The sequence below is a fragment of the Tyto alba genome, unplaced genomic scaffold (genome assembly GCF_018691265.1).
Source record: "Tyto alba isolate M040663 unplaced genomic scaffold, T.alba_DEE_v4.0 Super-Scaffold_27, whole genome shotgun sequence".
Lineage (NCBI taxonomy): Eukaryota > Metazoa > Chordata > Aves > Strigiformes > Tytonidae > Tyto > Tyto alba.
Window position 1 is genome coordinate 14508360 of NW_024881301.1, and position 15643 is coordinate 14524002.

At 42.4% G+C, this 15643-nt stretch overlaps 1 protein-coding gene across 1 annotated transcript in view; it reads left to right on the forward strand.

Annotated features, from left to right (window-relative positions):
* Positions 1–346: 346 nt before the first annotated feature.
* The window catches only part of LDLRAD4 (low density lipoprotein receptor class A domain containing 4), a 182928-nt gene continuing 167631 nt past the window's right edge, over positions 347–15643 (forward strand). Inside the window, exon 1 of the mRNA XM_033010605.2 lies at positions 347–805. Within this exon, the coding sequence (XP_032866496.1) occupies positions 766–805 (40 nt within the window). The 5' untranslated portion in view covers positions 347–765. The remainder of the gene's footprint in view (positions 806–15643) is intronic.

Here is a 15643-nt window from a genome sequence, read left to right on the forward strand (position 1 = left end):
AGACTTGAGAGCCTTGAGTATTTTTCCTTTTCCCTTTTAACTGCAATTTTGTTATTGTATTGCTGCCCCCATCTCTGCTAAATATGGCTTTTGAAATGTAAATCATATCATGTTCTCAGAGATGCATATGACACCCTCAGCACTGTTCCTCTTTGCACTTCAAAGAGCTGTGTGGTCACACTTTGCATCTCAGCAAAATCGCAATATTTGCCTTCTGAAGATCTCCTTTAATGTGTACAATCAATCCCTGATAATGTGTTTTGGGGTTTTGTTCCCTGGAGTCTGTTAATTTTAATGTTGCTACAGGTCATCAGGAAACATAATCTCTTCTTTTTTAATTTCTCAGTGAGCGTGCCTGAGGGGAGAGGAACACAAGAGAGGAGAGACAATTGAACGTCACCATTGGCCAAGACCTGAAAAAATGGTGCTGGATGAACAGAGGATTAGAACTTAATTGTAAAAGGGAAATAAAGTCTTGGCAGGCGATTTGCTTAATTTCTGAATTCATCATGGCCCAAATCCTCTGGCTGGCCGGTTGATGGGACTGTCCAACGCTTCCTGCTGGGATTCAGTGCAGATCCTCCCTGCCTACAGATCGAAAGAGTCGGGATCAGGTAGGAACTGGATGGTGCCAAATACTGGAATGGAAAGAGAAATGGACTCTGAGGAGCTAAAATGGAAGTGACTTGACAGCTCCAAGCTCAGCAGTTGTCTCCAGTAAGGACAGGTTAAGACGGGAATCTCAAGCTTCGCTGGGAGAGCAGTATGCAGGAAGCTGGTTTTCAGGCCACAAATGCTTTCACAGGTAAGGACCTCTGTTCTAGTTCAGCTCATAGTTTTGGGACAGTTTACTGGAGTTTAGAAAATAAATTGAATTGGTCCTTGCTGTCATTAGCATCTTGTAATACTTCCAGTTTAAGTAATATTTTAAAACAGTTCACTTGAGGAACAATTCAATACTTGTATTAACAGTGAGTAACAGAGTTATCCATATTTCAGGCCCTCTAAAATGGATGGCCACAAGCCTTAGGGAAGGTATATCTTAGCTTTCCTTGTTAAAGTACTCATTAACAGCTTAACAAGTGCCTCCTGGTCGGTATAGAATATAGTCTGTTAAGTTGCTCTTTTGTTCAATGCGAGAGTTTGGTGAGGGTGCAGGATGGACACAGTTCATTTCAGGAGGCTGCTCAGAAACAGCAGTGTAAAGCTGGATCTGATCAGCCAGAGCACACCTCTGGGCAGAACTTGCCGGGTACCTTCTACTTGTACTGCCTCCCACCCCGAATCCTTTATGTGTGCAGTGCTTGAACTAGCAAAACCAGAGGATTTAAACCGTCACTGTTTCACCTCAGTCCAATGTATTTCCCTGTAGATACATCGAAAATGTAATGAGAAAGAGGATGCCAAGGTGGTGTGTGTCTGAGGAAAGCTCCCTCTAGTGTAAAGTCTGCTGGAGTTCATGCAGGGCTTTCCCTGTCTGGACTGGTTTCTGATTTGAGAGGTGGAAGAAGGAAATGGGGATCAGAAGATCCTGCTGCTTCGTTTCCACATGTGCTGGCCAGCTGAGATCCTGCGAGAAATGGGTAGAAAATCAGCTGGATATTCCTCTTGCTTTAGTAGGTCTAGATAATGCATTAGCACCACAGTGAAAGTGATGTGCAAGATGTTTATTTTTCCAATTAAATTTTTTTGCCTTTAGGTGTTTACTGGGCTGTGGGTTGTATGTACAGGAAGATCATTTTTCTGTCTTGGTCTGCTTTACCCTGGGCTGCTTGATGTTCAAGGAGCTCTTCCCAGGAAGGAACAACAAAACTGTTAATTTCCCCATTGGCAGGCTCCCACTTTGTCCGTTCCCAAAGCAGATCCACCCACAGAGGCTGGACCCTCCCTTCAGGCTGCAGTGGGGTTGCAGCTCCGTGCCTGGCTGTTCCAAACCAGCACATTGGTTTGGAGCAGCAGAGCAGTTCTGAACTGTCTCTGTTGCCTCATGTTGCTTTGATTTACAGCACCGTTTCCGTGCGTGTCAGTGAGTTGTGTCTTGAAGGAGAGGAAATGGGAAGCTTTGCTCCACATGTGCTCCAGCGCTGATGGGAGATGTGAAGTCTGGGACCACCTCAGGGCCCTCCTGCCCTTGCCTGGCCAGCAGCACACTCTACGGCGCCTCACTGCCATTCTTGTCCTGACCGTGTATCTTCCTCCTGGCTGCTCTCTGCCAGCCCTCAGCTCATTCCTAGGAGTTTTTGCCACTCCTTTCTCTCCACCAGAGTTCCTACTGTGTAGATATCTGTTCTCTTCCTTACCTGCCCTGCCTTCTGTGGCTCCCTCCTTTGCTGAAAACCTTATTACCTTTAGCACCTTTGTAATATTATATAATGTTCTTTCCAACTTTACACTCTCCTGCCACAGCATCTGCTGTCCCTTAGCTCCCAGAAGGTAAGGGTTGTTGGCACTGTGATCAGGGTGCTTGGGCGGTGGCGGTGTGTCAGAAAGCTGGTAACCTCGTGACTGCTGCTGGATGGAAGGTACCTGGCAAATAGTGCTGCATAAAATTCAGGGAGTTGAAACAGGGGTTCCTGGAGGCCCAGGACAACAGTGAGATTGTGGTGACAGCCCAGTAGATTCAGACCTGTTCTAGAGACTAACAGTGTGAAGGTTGCTTGATCTTTTGTAAGGAATTCTTATATTCTTTGGAGTTGCGCTCAGGTAAAGTTATTAATAAACATTTAAAAATCTTGGTAGTTGTACTAAAGAATTATTAAACCTTGAGTTAAGTTGCACCATGCATTTAGGAGCCTTGTAAAGGAAACAGGCGGGAGTCTTGTAAAGGAAGCTGTAATATCATTGCTTTATATGAAGAGAAGGCAAGGACTTCTGTTTCTTCCAACCTTTATCAAATTCATATCCATATTTGCTTTTTGGAGATCTTTCTTGTTCCTTGTTAGATTTATACAATGCATTCAGCAATAAACACTTGGTAGATATGTGTTTCTTAGAGAAAGGCACTGGACTGTGTTCTGCTAATTTAAGAGTTGCAATAAAAGTGTAATGGCAGGTGTATACGCCTGCTGCTCCGATCCTTGCTATATTGCTCCTTTTTGTTTTATTGGAATGCCAGATTAGCTGTAGGAGAAAACAGTACCTGATAGTGGCAGAGGGGGCATGACCACATGCAGAAAGGAGCTGATTTGTACAGAAAAAGCTTTGATATCTGAAACCTGTGCAGTGTCAACATTGAATCTAGCCATGCTAAGTGATTGCAGCTATTGAAACAATCAGAGTAACCATTTCAATTTACAGCTGAACAGAGTGCTGGCAGAAAAAAGTCTGGGAGGACAATGTCTGTGTAGCCACCTTCAGAGTATTTCATAAACCTCCTTTCCACCTTGCTAATCACTGTGACCTGGAAGGGCTTACAGCTAAAGCTAGGAGATATTTTGATCCTGTCTGTACGCTCATTTTACTGGCACAGATGCCAAAGCTGCCCTTTTTTGCAGATGGCTCTTGTTCTAAGAGATGGGCTCATCCAATCACTTTATCATATATTGCCAAACAATAGCTTATGGTTACATCTTTTTCACTTTACTGGCTCAATACGAATTTCAGTAGATCATGCAAATATAATAGGTTCTGGGTTACCAAATGCAGAAAAGGCAATGAAAGGGAAATGCTCCTAGGCTTGATTAGGAAAGAGATGGCTGAGCCTATGATGGTAAAAGGCAATTTGAGTGATAGCAATCATGAAAGAGCAAGCTTACCATTCTTCAGAAGATTAAGAGAGAACTTGAGAATAAAAGCAATAGTATGCAAGAAAGTAGATTGTATTTAGCTCAGAGAACTGATAGGTAACATTTCTTGGGAGACAAATCTAAGAAATTCAGGAAGGCTGGCAATTTCTAAAAGAACTAACTTTTTATTTTCCAGTCACAATAAAGAACATTAAAAGCAGAACTAAAATGTTTCTCCATAGAAAAGTGTAAGAAGAGACAAAATTGCATGATCTGAAAATTGAGGACTCATACAGAAAGTGGAAACTAGATAAGTTACTAGAGATGAGTGTAAAAGAACATGAGAAGAATGCAAGGACTAAATCAGGTTGGCCAAGGCACAAAGCAAAGTACAACTAATAAGGGACCCAATAGCAAGAAGACATGGTATGTTCTCAGTAGTAAGAAGAGGAAGACTGAGTTTCTGGACTACTAGTTGAGAAGGAATGACAAAACTCATGATCTGATAGTGCAGAGAGGACAGTGTAGCTGATGACATTTTTTGCATCATTCTTTGCCAAAAAGGGTGACCTGTAATTAGGTGGTGGGAAAACGATGGCTACCTTGAGAAAGGCAAGAATTCCAACTAGAGCAGGAACAGAACTGATTATAAGCTAATGAGATAGGATAATAGGTATTTTAGAACAAGCTGGAGCTTATTAAATCATCTCTTCAATTTAGGGTGAAATATCTGAAGCAATGTCTGAGCAATTAGCGGTTATGCTGGAGAACATTTGGAGGATAGTCTAGGTTCAGAAAAGCTGTGAAAGAGCAAACACTGCACCTACGTGTAACCTTTTGTGGTTCTTCTTTTTCCCGTTTGGAGTAGATAGCTTATCCTAAATTCTTTGGAAAAAAGTTTGAATCGGATAATCAACTGATTTTTTTTATAAATAGCCTGTAGATAATAATATGATAAATGAATTTGCATGTTTTTTTTTTCCAGAAGGTGCCTTGTCAGTGGAGCCTAATTTCCCTGTAAGTAGAGAAATAGTATATCTTGATTTTTGGAAGGCTTTTCACCCTTTCATAAACAAGGCGGCAATATGGGCTACAAGGTGGGTACACAGTTGGCTGGAAAGCTGTTCTCTGAATAATCACTAGTGATTCATAGTCAAACTAGAAGGATATGTCAAGTGGGATTCTGCCCTGGATTGCCTACAAATATTCAATATTTTAATTAATGACTTAGATGATAGAATCTGCATGCAGAATTTCCAGATGACACCAACCAGGGAGAGGATGTAAACCCTTTGAGCACAGGATTAGAATTCAAAATTAATGTGGTATATTGGAGAACTGATCTAACATAAATATGATGCAGTTCATCAAGGACAAATTCTAAATTGCGGTTGGGCAGGAATAATCAGCTGTGCAAATCAAAATGTGGAATAACTGGTGAGGCAGCAGGTCTGTAGAAAACAGATGGGCAGTTGCAAGAGTTCAGAAAATGGCTATGAATCAACAATACTATGCCATAAATGTTATGCTAGAATATACGGACAGGAGTCTGCATGTAAGACATGCAAAATCATTTTTCCACTCTACTTAGCATTTGTGTGGCTGGTGTACTATATCTACTCTGAGCAGTGCTCTTTGGGCCCACTGAAGCATCCAGACAAGAGCAAAAGGAAAGGCCAGAGGTCTAGACCACATGACCCTTGAGAACTGAAAAAAAAAAAAAAAGGTCTTTTTCAGGCTAGAGCAGTAATTCTCAAACTTTCTGAAGATGTTTTTCCTACGTTCCCATGAAGAAGTGGGGATTTGTGGTGGGGCATGTGTCTGATGCACTGAGCTACATGGCAAGATGTGGCCATGGTACGGTGGTGTTTTGAGGTGATGGTCAGAAGGACCACCTCACTTGTACACTTCTTAGTTGCCATGAAGTATTACACCTTCTGCCTCGGCCACTCTCAGTGCTGCGCCAGTGCTGGGGTAACAGTGGTAGGGATCCTGGACAGCTGAGGTCTATTTTTTAAATTAGCTACTTTTTTTCACAGTGTGTGTTTTGTGTGCTGGTTTAGGAGCACAGTGGGATTCTGAAATCAGCTGTCCATCATTGGGGAGTGTGTGGCACAGGGACATCCAGGATGATCAAAGGATAAGGGGAACACTGTGGGATGGATTAGGAAACAGTGTATGAAGCCTCCTGACTTTGCAAGGTCAGTTTAGGTCCATCAGGATTTTATTAGCTCTGTCTCAGCACAAGCTCTGTCAGACCTGGGCTGACTTGGAGGCATTCCTGCCCTGTGACCCTCAGCACTGCTAGAGGGATTATTAGTTCTGGCACTATGGAAACCAGAATAAATAGTAAGAGGTTGCTCTGTGCAGTGAGCCCCTGCCCTTCAGTCTAGTGCTGACTTTTCCTGTCACCTTCTGATCCCATTCTGTCATAGCTTCATATCTTCTCCCTCACACCTTTCCCTGTGGAAGTGATGGTACCCTCAAATCTTTCCATAATCCCTTGCAGCCTTATGTCTCAAGGTCATTGTCGCTGAAGCTTGACCTTGGGCCATATCCAGAGAGGCCAAGTGACTCCCAAGGAGCAGGTCCTCAGCTTGGTTGATATTCCCCCAGGCCCTGGAACTGAAGAGAGAAACTAGCAGAGAAGCTGAACTCATCTGTTAGGAGATCCTCGTGCTCATAGGAATGCAACTTGGTGGAGCTTCCCCAGTCCCCCCACCTCTGCTCTGTATCCCCCCTGGCACTTAGGACTTCTGTGGCATTTCTTGCCCTGTGTTTCGTGCTTTCCAAACATCTCTCCGCCCCTTTACCCATCAGTGTCCAAATTTCCTCTGTACTGAAGCTCCTCCATCTCTCCCTGTTCATACACCTGGTCTCACTTCTCTTCCAGATTTCCTACCCTTCTGGTAGTCTTCCTGCTTTTCATCACTTTCCTTCACCTCCTTTTGTTTCCAGAGCGGCTCACTACAACTTAATTCCAGGTTGTCTAAAAGCTTCTTCCCCTCTTTTCTAGACTGAACCCTTCCTTCTCCTCGTCAGCCCTTCTCTGGAGTGCCTTTCCCCACCTCACATCTCTTCCACAGTGACTTCTGCTGTTTTTTGTGGGACCTTTCTTTGCAGGAAGAGAAAGAGAGCCTGCCACTCAGTTTGGCATCTCTCCCCACATTTTGTTTTGCTTAACTGCTGGTGTTTTGGGTGGAGATGTCACTGGCATGGGGGTGGTAGTTCTGGAAGAGGGAGGCTCCTTGAGGGGATTACATGGGAGACAAGATAAATGCTCCAGCAGATTACATATGACCCAGTTGGCCATTATTCATTTAGAGAATGGAAGAGTGAGGGAAGATGTGATAACCATTTAAAAGTATATGGAAATTTCATGTAAAGAGGAAGGTAATAGAAACTGTTTTCCAGTTCTGCTGGGGATAGAGCATGAAGTAACAGGTAAGTTTACTGTGGTGAAGAGGTTGAGGTTAGACATTAGGAAAATCTTTCTAATGTTAAGAATAGTTAAGAACTGCAGTCAGTTGCCTAGGGAGGTTACAAAGTCTCCATCACTGAAGATTTTTAAGAACAAGTTAGACAAATATCTGTCAGGAATGGTTTATGTATAGTTGATCTTACCCTGGGGCAGGGGAATAGACTTCATGAGAGCACTTCCAGCCTTACTTTTCTGTGATTCTATTATTGCTGGTTCCCTGGATAATAAATGTACATTTTTAAAGTTAGGAGTCCACCTGCACTACTCTATCTTCTTAGTGTTTAAGTAGATTCTGTTGAGTTCTTGGAATAATTGATAAAGGATAGAATAAGAATTTAGTTGTTTAAAGTCTTAACTCTCCTTTTGCTGGAGTATTGCTGCATTGCATTCCTTCTAGCCTTGCCTTCTTCAAATATCTTATTTTTGTGGATGTGATATATGTTTCTGTGTCTGTGCAACTCATTGTCGTGGTTTAGGCCTGGTTGGCAGCCAACCAAAATGCAGCAGCTCTCTCTCCCATCCCCTCCGGCAATGAGAAGGGACGGAGAGCCAGGCTTGGGGTCCGAGATAGGACTGGGATGGGGAGAAAATTCCCCTTTATGGTCACGAGCAAAAGGCAGACTCGTTAGGGGAAGGAAAAAAACCCATACATTTATTACAGACACTAACAACACATAACAGAATAGGACAGTGAGAAGCATTGCCACATCTTGAGAACACCTTCCTCCCACCCCTCCCTTCTTCCCGGGCTCAGCTCTGCTCCCAGTATCTCCACCTCCTCCCCCAGTGGCACAGGGGCAGGGAATGGGGGGGTGCAGTCAGCGCTGCCACTTCCTTCATTTTCGGTGAGGGGAGTGTCCGGAACTTGTTCCTCCTGCTCCATCGTGGTCCCCCTCTCACAGGAGACAGTCCTCCACAAACTTTCTCCGACATGAGTTCCTCCCATGGGCCGCAGCGTTCCCCACACTGCTCCGTCATGGGTCACTAACCTTCTCCGACTGGATTCCCTCCCACGGCTGCAGCCCTTCCCGAGCTGCTCCGGCGTGGGACTCCCCCGCATGCTGCAATCCTCCCAGCGCTGAATTACAGCAGCGGGGGCTACCTTTTCCCATGAGACCCCGGTCTTCTTCGGGCACGGAACCTTGATCAACTGAGCAGGAGCCACAGGCCATAAATCAATGTCTGCTCCACCGTAGATCTCCATGGGTGGCAGGGTGGGGTCACCCTGCCGTCTCACCACAGGATACAGGGGGGTCTCTGCTCTGGCACACCTCCCCCCTCCTTTCTTCCTCCGTTCCTCCACTGACCTTGGTGTTCACGCAGCTGCAGCAACTCCTCCTCACAAGTTCGACTTATCCCCACCCCGTCCCTTCTTAAATACGTTATCGCAGAGGCTCAGCTGATTGGCTCAATTTCCCAAACAGAAGTGGAGCTGGCTTGGAGCTGGGGGAGCTTCGAGAAGCTTCTCACAGGGGGCCGCCCTGATAGCCCCCTCCCCTGCCACCAAAAAACTCCACCATTTACTCAACCCAGGACACTCATATAGAAATATTTTAATGCTACAGAAATAATGCATCCATTCTTCTGTTTCACAGTATGCAGATATTTTAAGAAAAGCTTTTACCACTCTTAGATAGTAAGCATATTTAAAAGGTAATTGTTAATAAAAATAGAGCAAAGCCAAAGCAACCACCCTTTGAGGTTGTTTTCTTTATTTTGAATAAAACTGTGCGATTTAACAAGCGTCAAATATATAACTGGTGTGTGCTGCTGAAGGTAGCCTTGTTCCTTGAAATTATAATTGAGGCTCAATGTAAAACAGCAAACCAGGTTTGAAATGTCTTCTAATAAGTATATAAAGTAGTTAATACAAAAAGCATTTGTACTCATTTGTAGATTAACACAGGTTTCCCATATTGCTACTGTTATTATTTGCATGATTTTCAATTACAGATAAACAATTAAAAATTACAACTTGAATATGTAGCAGAGCATTCTCATCCCCCTCCGTTCCAGTTTTGTTTTCATCAGCCTCATGAAGCTGGTCTGGCCTTCCTAAAATCTCTGGAATTTTCTTAACAAATGCATTCTTGTTTTATGGATTTTCAAGGTTACTGTGTCACTCACAGACAACTCTTACTGTCTCTTAGTTCTTGGGAGAAACAGATTGTTTTTTGCAATGCCCCTTACTCAGCACACAGATAGTAACAGATCGTATTCTATTGTATTCCCTCAGATATTTTATTTAGAGTGTGCAATTTTTGGACTACAGTTAGTACTCTCAGCAAAAATACATGGAAGAAGGTATAACCTTAGTCTCTAAGAGTTTGCTATCTAAATATGTTACATTCAGTAGCATTCAGCAAAACTGGTTTAAGTATAGTAATGCAGAGCTTGGAAGTTTCCTCTTCAGGGTTAAATGCTTTAATAGAATTACAGGAGAGTGAGAAACTGTGAAAATCAATTCGCAAGTGCTGGTGTCATGTGAGAGTGATAGCTTCTGGTCACAACCTAGTTCTTCTGTTGTCCTTAAGATCAGTGATTAGAACAGCAATGCTTTCTACTTCAGGTCGCTCTTCAAATCTGGGAGGTCAGCTTTTAAGTTTTGATCCCAAACTTTGTGGAGGTGAAGCACTGTGTTTTCTTACTTCTTTCCTTTCACCTCAAGAAAACATAGTTCTCTTCACACATCTGGTTGAAGGACTGTTTAATCTGTAACAGAACAGGTACTGCTTTTGCTACTTGAACAGGGGCAGTCTTTATACAAATAGGAATCATTTCACACAGGTCAAGGATTTAGAATTTTAAATGCTTCTCCTTTCAAATTTTTATTTAATTGGGGTAGAAGACCTCCTTGCCTGTTTGCTTGTTTCAGTGAAGTACTACATCCTTTCCCACTTGCTAAGGGGAAGAATGGGAGAATTTGGGTGACAGTCACTTGCAGAAAGTGGCCTTTCTGGGTGAAGCTACCTGGCCACTCAGTGCATGTGGAAGCAGAGAAGGGCAGGAAAGAAGCCAAGAGGACTCCAGAGGAAATGCAGTGGTGTGGTGCCTTGTGAAACAACTTGAGAGTCACTGGACTCGGAAAAGGATCCTCCACAGACTTGGAATTGCAGACTATATAACACCATTATATAGCACCATTCATATCAAACTCCATCCTAAAATTATTATTCTGATCTGGAGAGATTTTTTATTTAAGTTTTAATTTTTAATTAAATGTTCATTAATATTTGAATTAATTTAAATTACATTTAAAAGTCCTTTAATTTTCAGTCTAGGTATAGTCTTGGCTATATGTGCATGGTCCACTTGCACTTATAACAGTCCTGAGCCCAAATGAAAGGCTATGGATTGTGCAGGCCAGGGTGAAAAAAGGTTCAAATTTAGAGAAGCATCATGGCCAATGCTATTATTAAAATTATTTTATGAAGTAGTGTATTGCTGGAAATGGCAAATTTCTCCTTTCCAAAGTCATGGGAGAGAATGCTTTAGCATGTTTAGGGAGGATGCTGAGCCTGGATCCCCCCTTTGATAACCATTTTTAGTAGATGATACTCATCTGTAGCATTTCCATTTGCAGAGCTGATGGTTCTTTGGAAATGCCCATCTGCCATTTCTCATTTCTTAATAGTAGATGTCACAGTGCCTTTGCATGGTACAACTTAATCAGCCAAATGGCCAATTCCAGACTGAATTTGACAATGATTTTAGCTGTAAATATGCTACATTTCAGTGTTTAATCATAATTAAAAGGCAGACTTTTGGAATGGACAAAATGCGTAGTCTCTCAAGTCAAACCCAGAAAATAAAAAGGGGTAAAAATTTATTGTTCAACTAGCAGTGTATGTTTTCTGTTAGTTATTTCTAATGAATTAGGTAGGAGGTTTTTTTGATTGTGGGTTGGTTTCTTTTTTTGAAGAGAAGAGGTGGGATATGACATTCAGGCTATGCCAGTGGCTGTCTGAGGGCATTTTCAGTGCTGAAAAGGCCTTTTGCACGCTGAAGGTAATGCTCCCGCGGGTGGTGCTTCAGACAGAAAACCAGCCTTCGGCTGCGGCCCTTGAAGGCGGCCAGAAATCCTGCGCAGGAATACACGCGGCTTTCCTAACAAACCCTTCAGATGCATGTCATCAGGCACGCCGTGACCCGCGTGGGAGGCGACAGAGGCCGAGGGTGGGCGGGCACCGTGCTGCAGGGGACCAGCGTGAGGCAGGTTCCTTACGCACTTCAAAGCGCTAAAAGAGGAAGCATAAAAACTAAATCGATGCAAAGCTACTGATGCACTCGACTGCAGCCATTTGGAAGCTGAGGAGGTACAGTGGTCGAGTGGAAACATGAGCAATATTAGCCCAGACCTAATTTAATTCATGTAGAGGTGATGCAGGATGTTTCCGTGCACTCAGCTCCAGGCGGTGGCATTTTGAGTGAATAGCGTGAGGTGAAGTTTTGGCCTAAGAGGCCACTTGACTTGATATTCTAGGAATTTTCTTTTACCATAAAATAAATAGCATGAATTAATGTTATGTTTCTTTGTTGTATGCTGTAACTATGTCTTTACAAATTAGAACTTACATTTGGGGTAAACAGAGAAGTGAAAATATTTGATGTTGGAGGATAAATGTAGTGAAAAAGCCTAAAAGTTGTTGAGGAGAAGATGACACCATGTATACCGAATTAAATGTTACATTTACTTCTCTGATACTTGCACCCTTTTACTTTTTAGGAAAAGAGACCAGGATGCATGGGGATTAATTTACTTGTCAGGCCTTTTTTTGTTGCTGTTTGGTTTGGTTTTTTGTTCAGAGCAGAGCTTCTTATGGGTCGACATAGTCCTGCCTCAGAGCCTTTATATGAGTGTGTGTGTTCTGGCGGCTGTATCGGCTGCATCTCCCATCCCGGGGCTTGGCTTTCCTCACAAAAGCATTTCCTTGTGGAGCAGCATGGATCCACCCGCACACCCCCTCCACACCGTGCCTCTCCCAGGTTTTCTCCATAGGGACAGCCCCTGCTCCAAACCCTTTCTAGAGGGATACTCCTGCCCTCTTTCATTTCTGCTCAACCCTCAGCAATGGTGAATAAGCAAAATGTTCAGTTTCTGGTAGGATCATCATTTGCCAGTAGGGTGTAGCGTTCAAGCCCTGCAGGCCTCTTACAAACACCCAAAGATACTCGTTTCCCTGGAAGAGAATATGATGAAATATTCTGATATATCTGTCATAACACTGCTGCTTTTTAAGATCCATCTTTTCCAAAGCTGTTCTCATGCAGCGCTGGGAAACTGCTGATTTCTGAACCAGGAGGCTTCAGGCAGGTGGGCTTTGATAGTATCTGGAGCCCAGAAACTTGAATTTTGATATCAAACCAAAATTCCTCTGTATAATATTTGAGTCCTTTCCTGTAGCCACTATAATTTGACTATAAAACTTACCCAGTAGTTTGAGCAGCTGAATCTGTAAGATTTTCTTTGAAAATCATCAAAATATGTTTCCAAGGGATTTGAGGGGAGGGATCTGTGTGCAGGTAGCAAGCAGGGGCACTGTCCCCGCTCTTCACAGCTACGGGTCCATTTCCATGCTCTCTTATGCAAGGATTAACGACCTGTTAACAGCAAAGAACAGATTGAGCAGTATATCTTTCATACCTTGTGGGTTTTGATTTTATTTCCTAAATATTTCTGTCCTATCGTGGGCGCTTTCTGTCCTTAGCTTTCTTCACTAGAAAATCACTCCCTTATGATTTAAGGGCAAGAATAGAGGAAGCTTTGTTTAAGGAGTGAGGAATTAACAGTGAGGATTTTTCATGATGAAAACACCCAAAAAGAATCCTACTCTACAGCTAGCATCTAAGCAGCACCTTCAATCCATGCCTCTGAGGATAAGCTTGTTTCTGTTGTTAACGGGTAAAATGGCTTCATTCAATGCCATTTGATTGCTGACAATGCTGTGTGCCGATGTGTTGTAGGTGTACGTATGCTGAGGTGGTGGGAGGAGGACCCAGGAGAAGGTACTGGCTTCAGAAAAGCCTGGAAGACTTGCTTGGATATGAATTGTTCAAGATTAGTCTGTTTGTCCTGGAGGCTTAAACTATACAAATGAGTAATTTATACTGGCTGAAGATGGATTCACAGCCTGGCTGTGTACTCAGTCCATCTTTGATTTAAATGAAGAAATTGGAGTTTGTGCACGAGTCTCCATTTTTCCCCTTTCTGAGCTTTATTATTCTTGATTTGTTTATCTCGAAAAACTGCTTCCAGTTGCTCAGAGCGAGAATTTGAAGAGACACATGACCTGCCATGACAGTGCAAGAGTAAGTTCAGAAAAACTTCACTGTTCTTAACTCAGGATGTAGGTGGCATCTGTGAACTAAAGAGAATTTTTTATTTATTTATTTATTTATTTATTTATTTTCCCCCCCTGTAGAGTTCATAACTTTTGGTCCCAGACCGGTGCTGTTTATAGAAACTGTTGGAGAGTTTCTGTGTAATAAAAGGAATAGGGGTAAGCTCCAACAATAAAGGCATCAAACAGGGTTCTTGAAGATGCTTTTATTCAATTCCTTCTCTAGTGTACGCATGGAAAAAGTGACATAGCATTGACTTAGTGGCTTTTGTCCAATTTCGTAAGTATGTTACTGTTTTAAAACATATTATTCTACTTTTTAATGTAAACAAGTTAATGTTCTCTCAGGCATATGACTTCTGATTGTAGTGATCAGTGTTGCACCAGAGAACCTTCAGCTGAGATGAGGACCCTGCTGTGTCAAAACAGTGAAGGTCATCCCCTTTTAAAATCTCAATATCTGAAAGAGGCAAGATAGAAGCAGAAAGAAAAGTACTGCTGTCCTCTATTTACGGATAGGCAACCAAGGCACAGATGAAATATTTACATGGAATGAGCTCGAAAGCTTGGCAGACCTGAGAACTAAAGCTACAGCCTCTGTGTATCTATTCTTTTTACTTGCTGCCATGAGGAGAAGAGCATAAGTCAGTAGGATTTCCTGTGGAAATTGGTGGATTGCTTTATGCCAGCATTTCTGGAAAGAATTTCTCTGAAGAAGAATTACAGCTGCCCATAAAATATGTGACACAAACAACCCTTCTTACTTGCAAGTATTAATTGTGCATTGGGAAGAAGGGGGTGGTGGGATACAAGACTGCTTGAAGGATATGGGATATTATTTAAGGGCTTAAAAAAAAATCTCTCATTGATTTGCCAACTAGAGAGTAGGATTACTGAAATTTATGGGAACAAAATTTGGTTTGATGAATACAAGTAAAGCTGTCCATATTAGCTTCACTTCTTTTTCAAGGGTCTTTAAATGCAAAATATGATGTTCATTAATGTAATGCAGGCAGGCTCATTGCTTTGTTGCTTTATACATGTATGGATCAGACTTATGTGATGTCTTAAGACATATTCTGAAGAGCCTCAAAAAGGTCTGTTCTTTATGTAACTTGCTTTCCCTGAAGGAAAAAAGGCAAGTTTTGTGGAAAGATCATATTTCGTACTACAACTAGTGGTCTGTTTGGAAAGCAAACAAACAAGATACCAAAACCCGCAAGTATTCAGGCATATGAGCCCTTCACCTCCAGGAAATTTTTAAATAAGCATTCAAGATTTTTCAGTTTGCTAAGGGCCATCTTCTGCTACATAAGCAAAACAGCATGAAAACCAGTCATGGACAGCCAATGGGGAGAAAATTCTCGTGCAAGTGAAACTGGCTGTTGCTGTATTGGCATTTCACTCAGTATTGTGATTGTGAACAAAATGCCCCAGTTGTGCCCATTCCTGGCACTGTGGTTCAGCTCACAAGATAGCTTTGTTGCCAGCAGAGTAGCCAGTACTTGCTAACAGAAGATTAGAGAAGGTGAAGTTGCTTTTTTCCAGCTGTGTGGTATCTGTGACCTAACAAAGAGGCAATGGGATGCTGGATGTGTTAATGAGAGAAATAAGGAAAGAGAAGTGAGACCTGGGGAGGATATATAAAATTGAGGTGGACTTGCAGAATTTTACCCTGAAAGAAATACGTGCTTGGGCCTGCCACCTGGAAAGTGTTCATGGAGAGACAGAAGAAAGACGTCAAAGCCTGACTTTTGATGGTTGCAGAAGATAAATCTGAAGATAAAATTAGATGTGCATACAGTGGTTAACATGATTCTCTTAACAGTGATTGCTGTCATTACAACCACACTGAAGTTCTGCCAACACTGGGTTAGAAAAACCTTTAAATACTTATACAGGGAAATCTTATCCTTAAACTACAGCCTTGAAACAGTTTCAACTGGGAAAGAGCTATACTCATTTTTGAGAAAAGTATCATAGCTCTAGTGTGCCGCTTCTTAGTTTTTCTGTTGTTAGATATAGGGCCACTGTCTAAAAGTTAGATCAATGTGAGACTCTGTAGACATTATATGATTCCAAGAAATGAGTTCCCA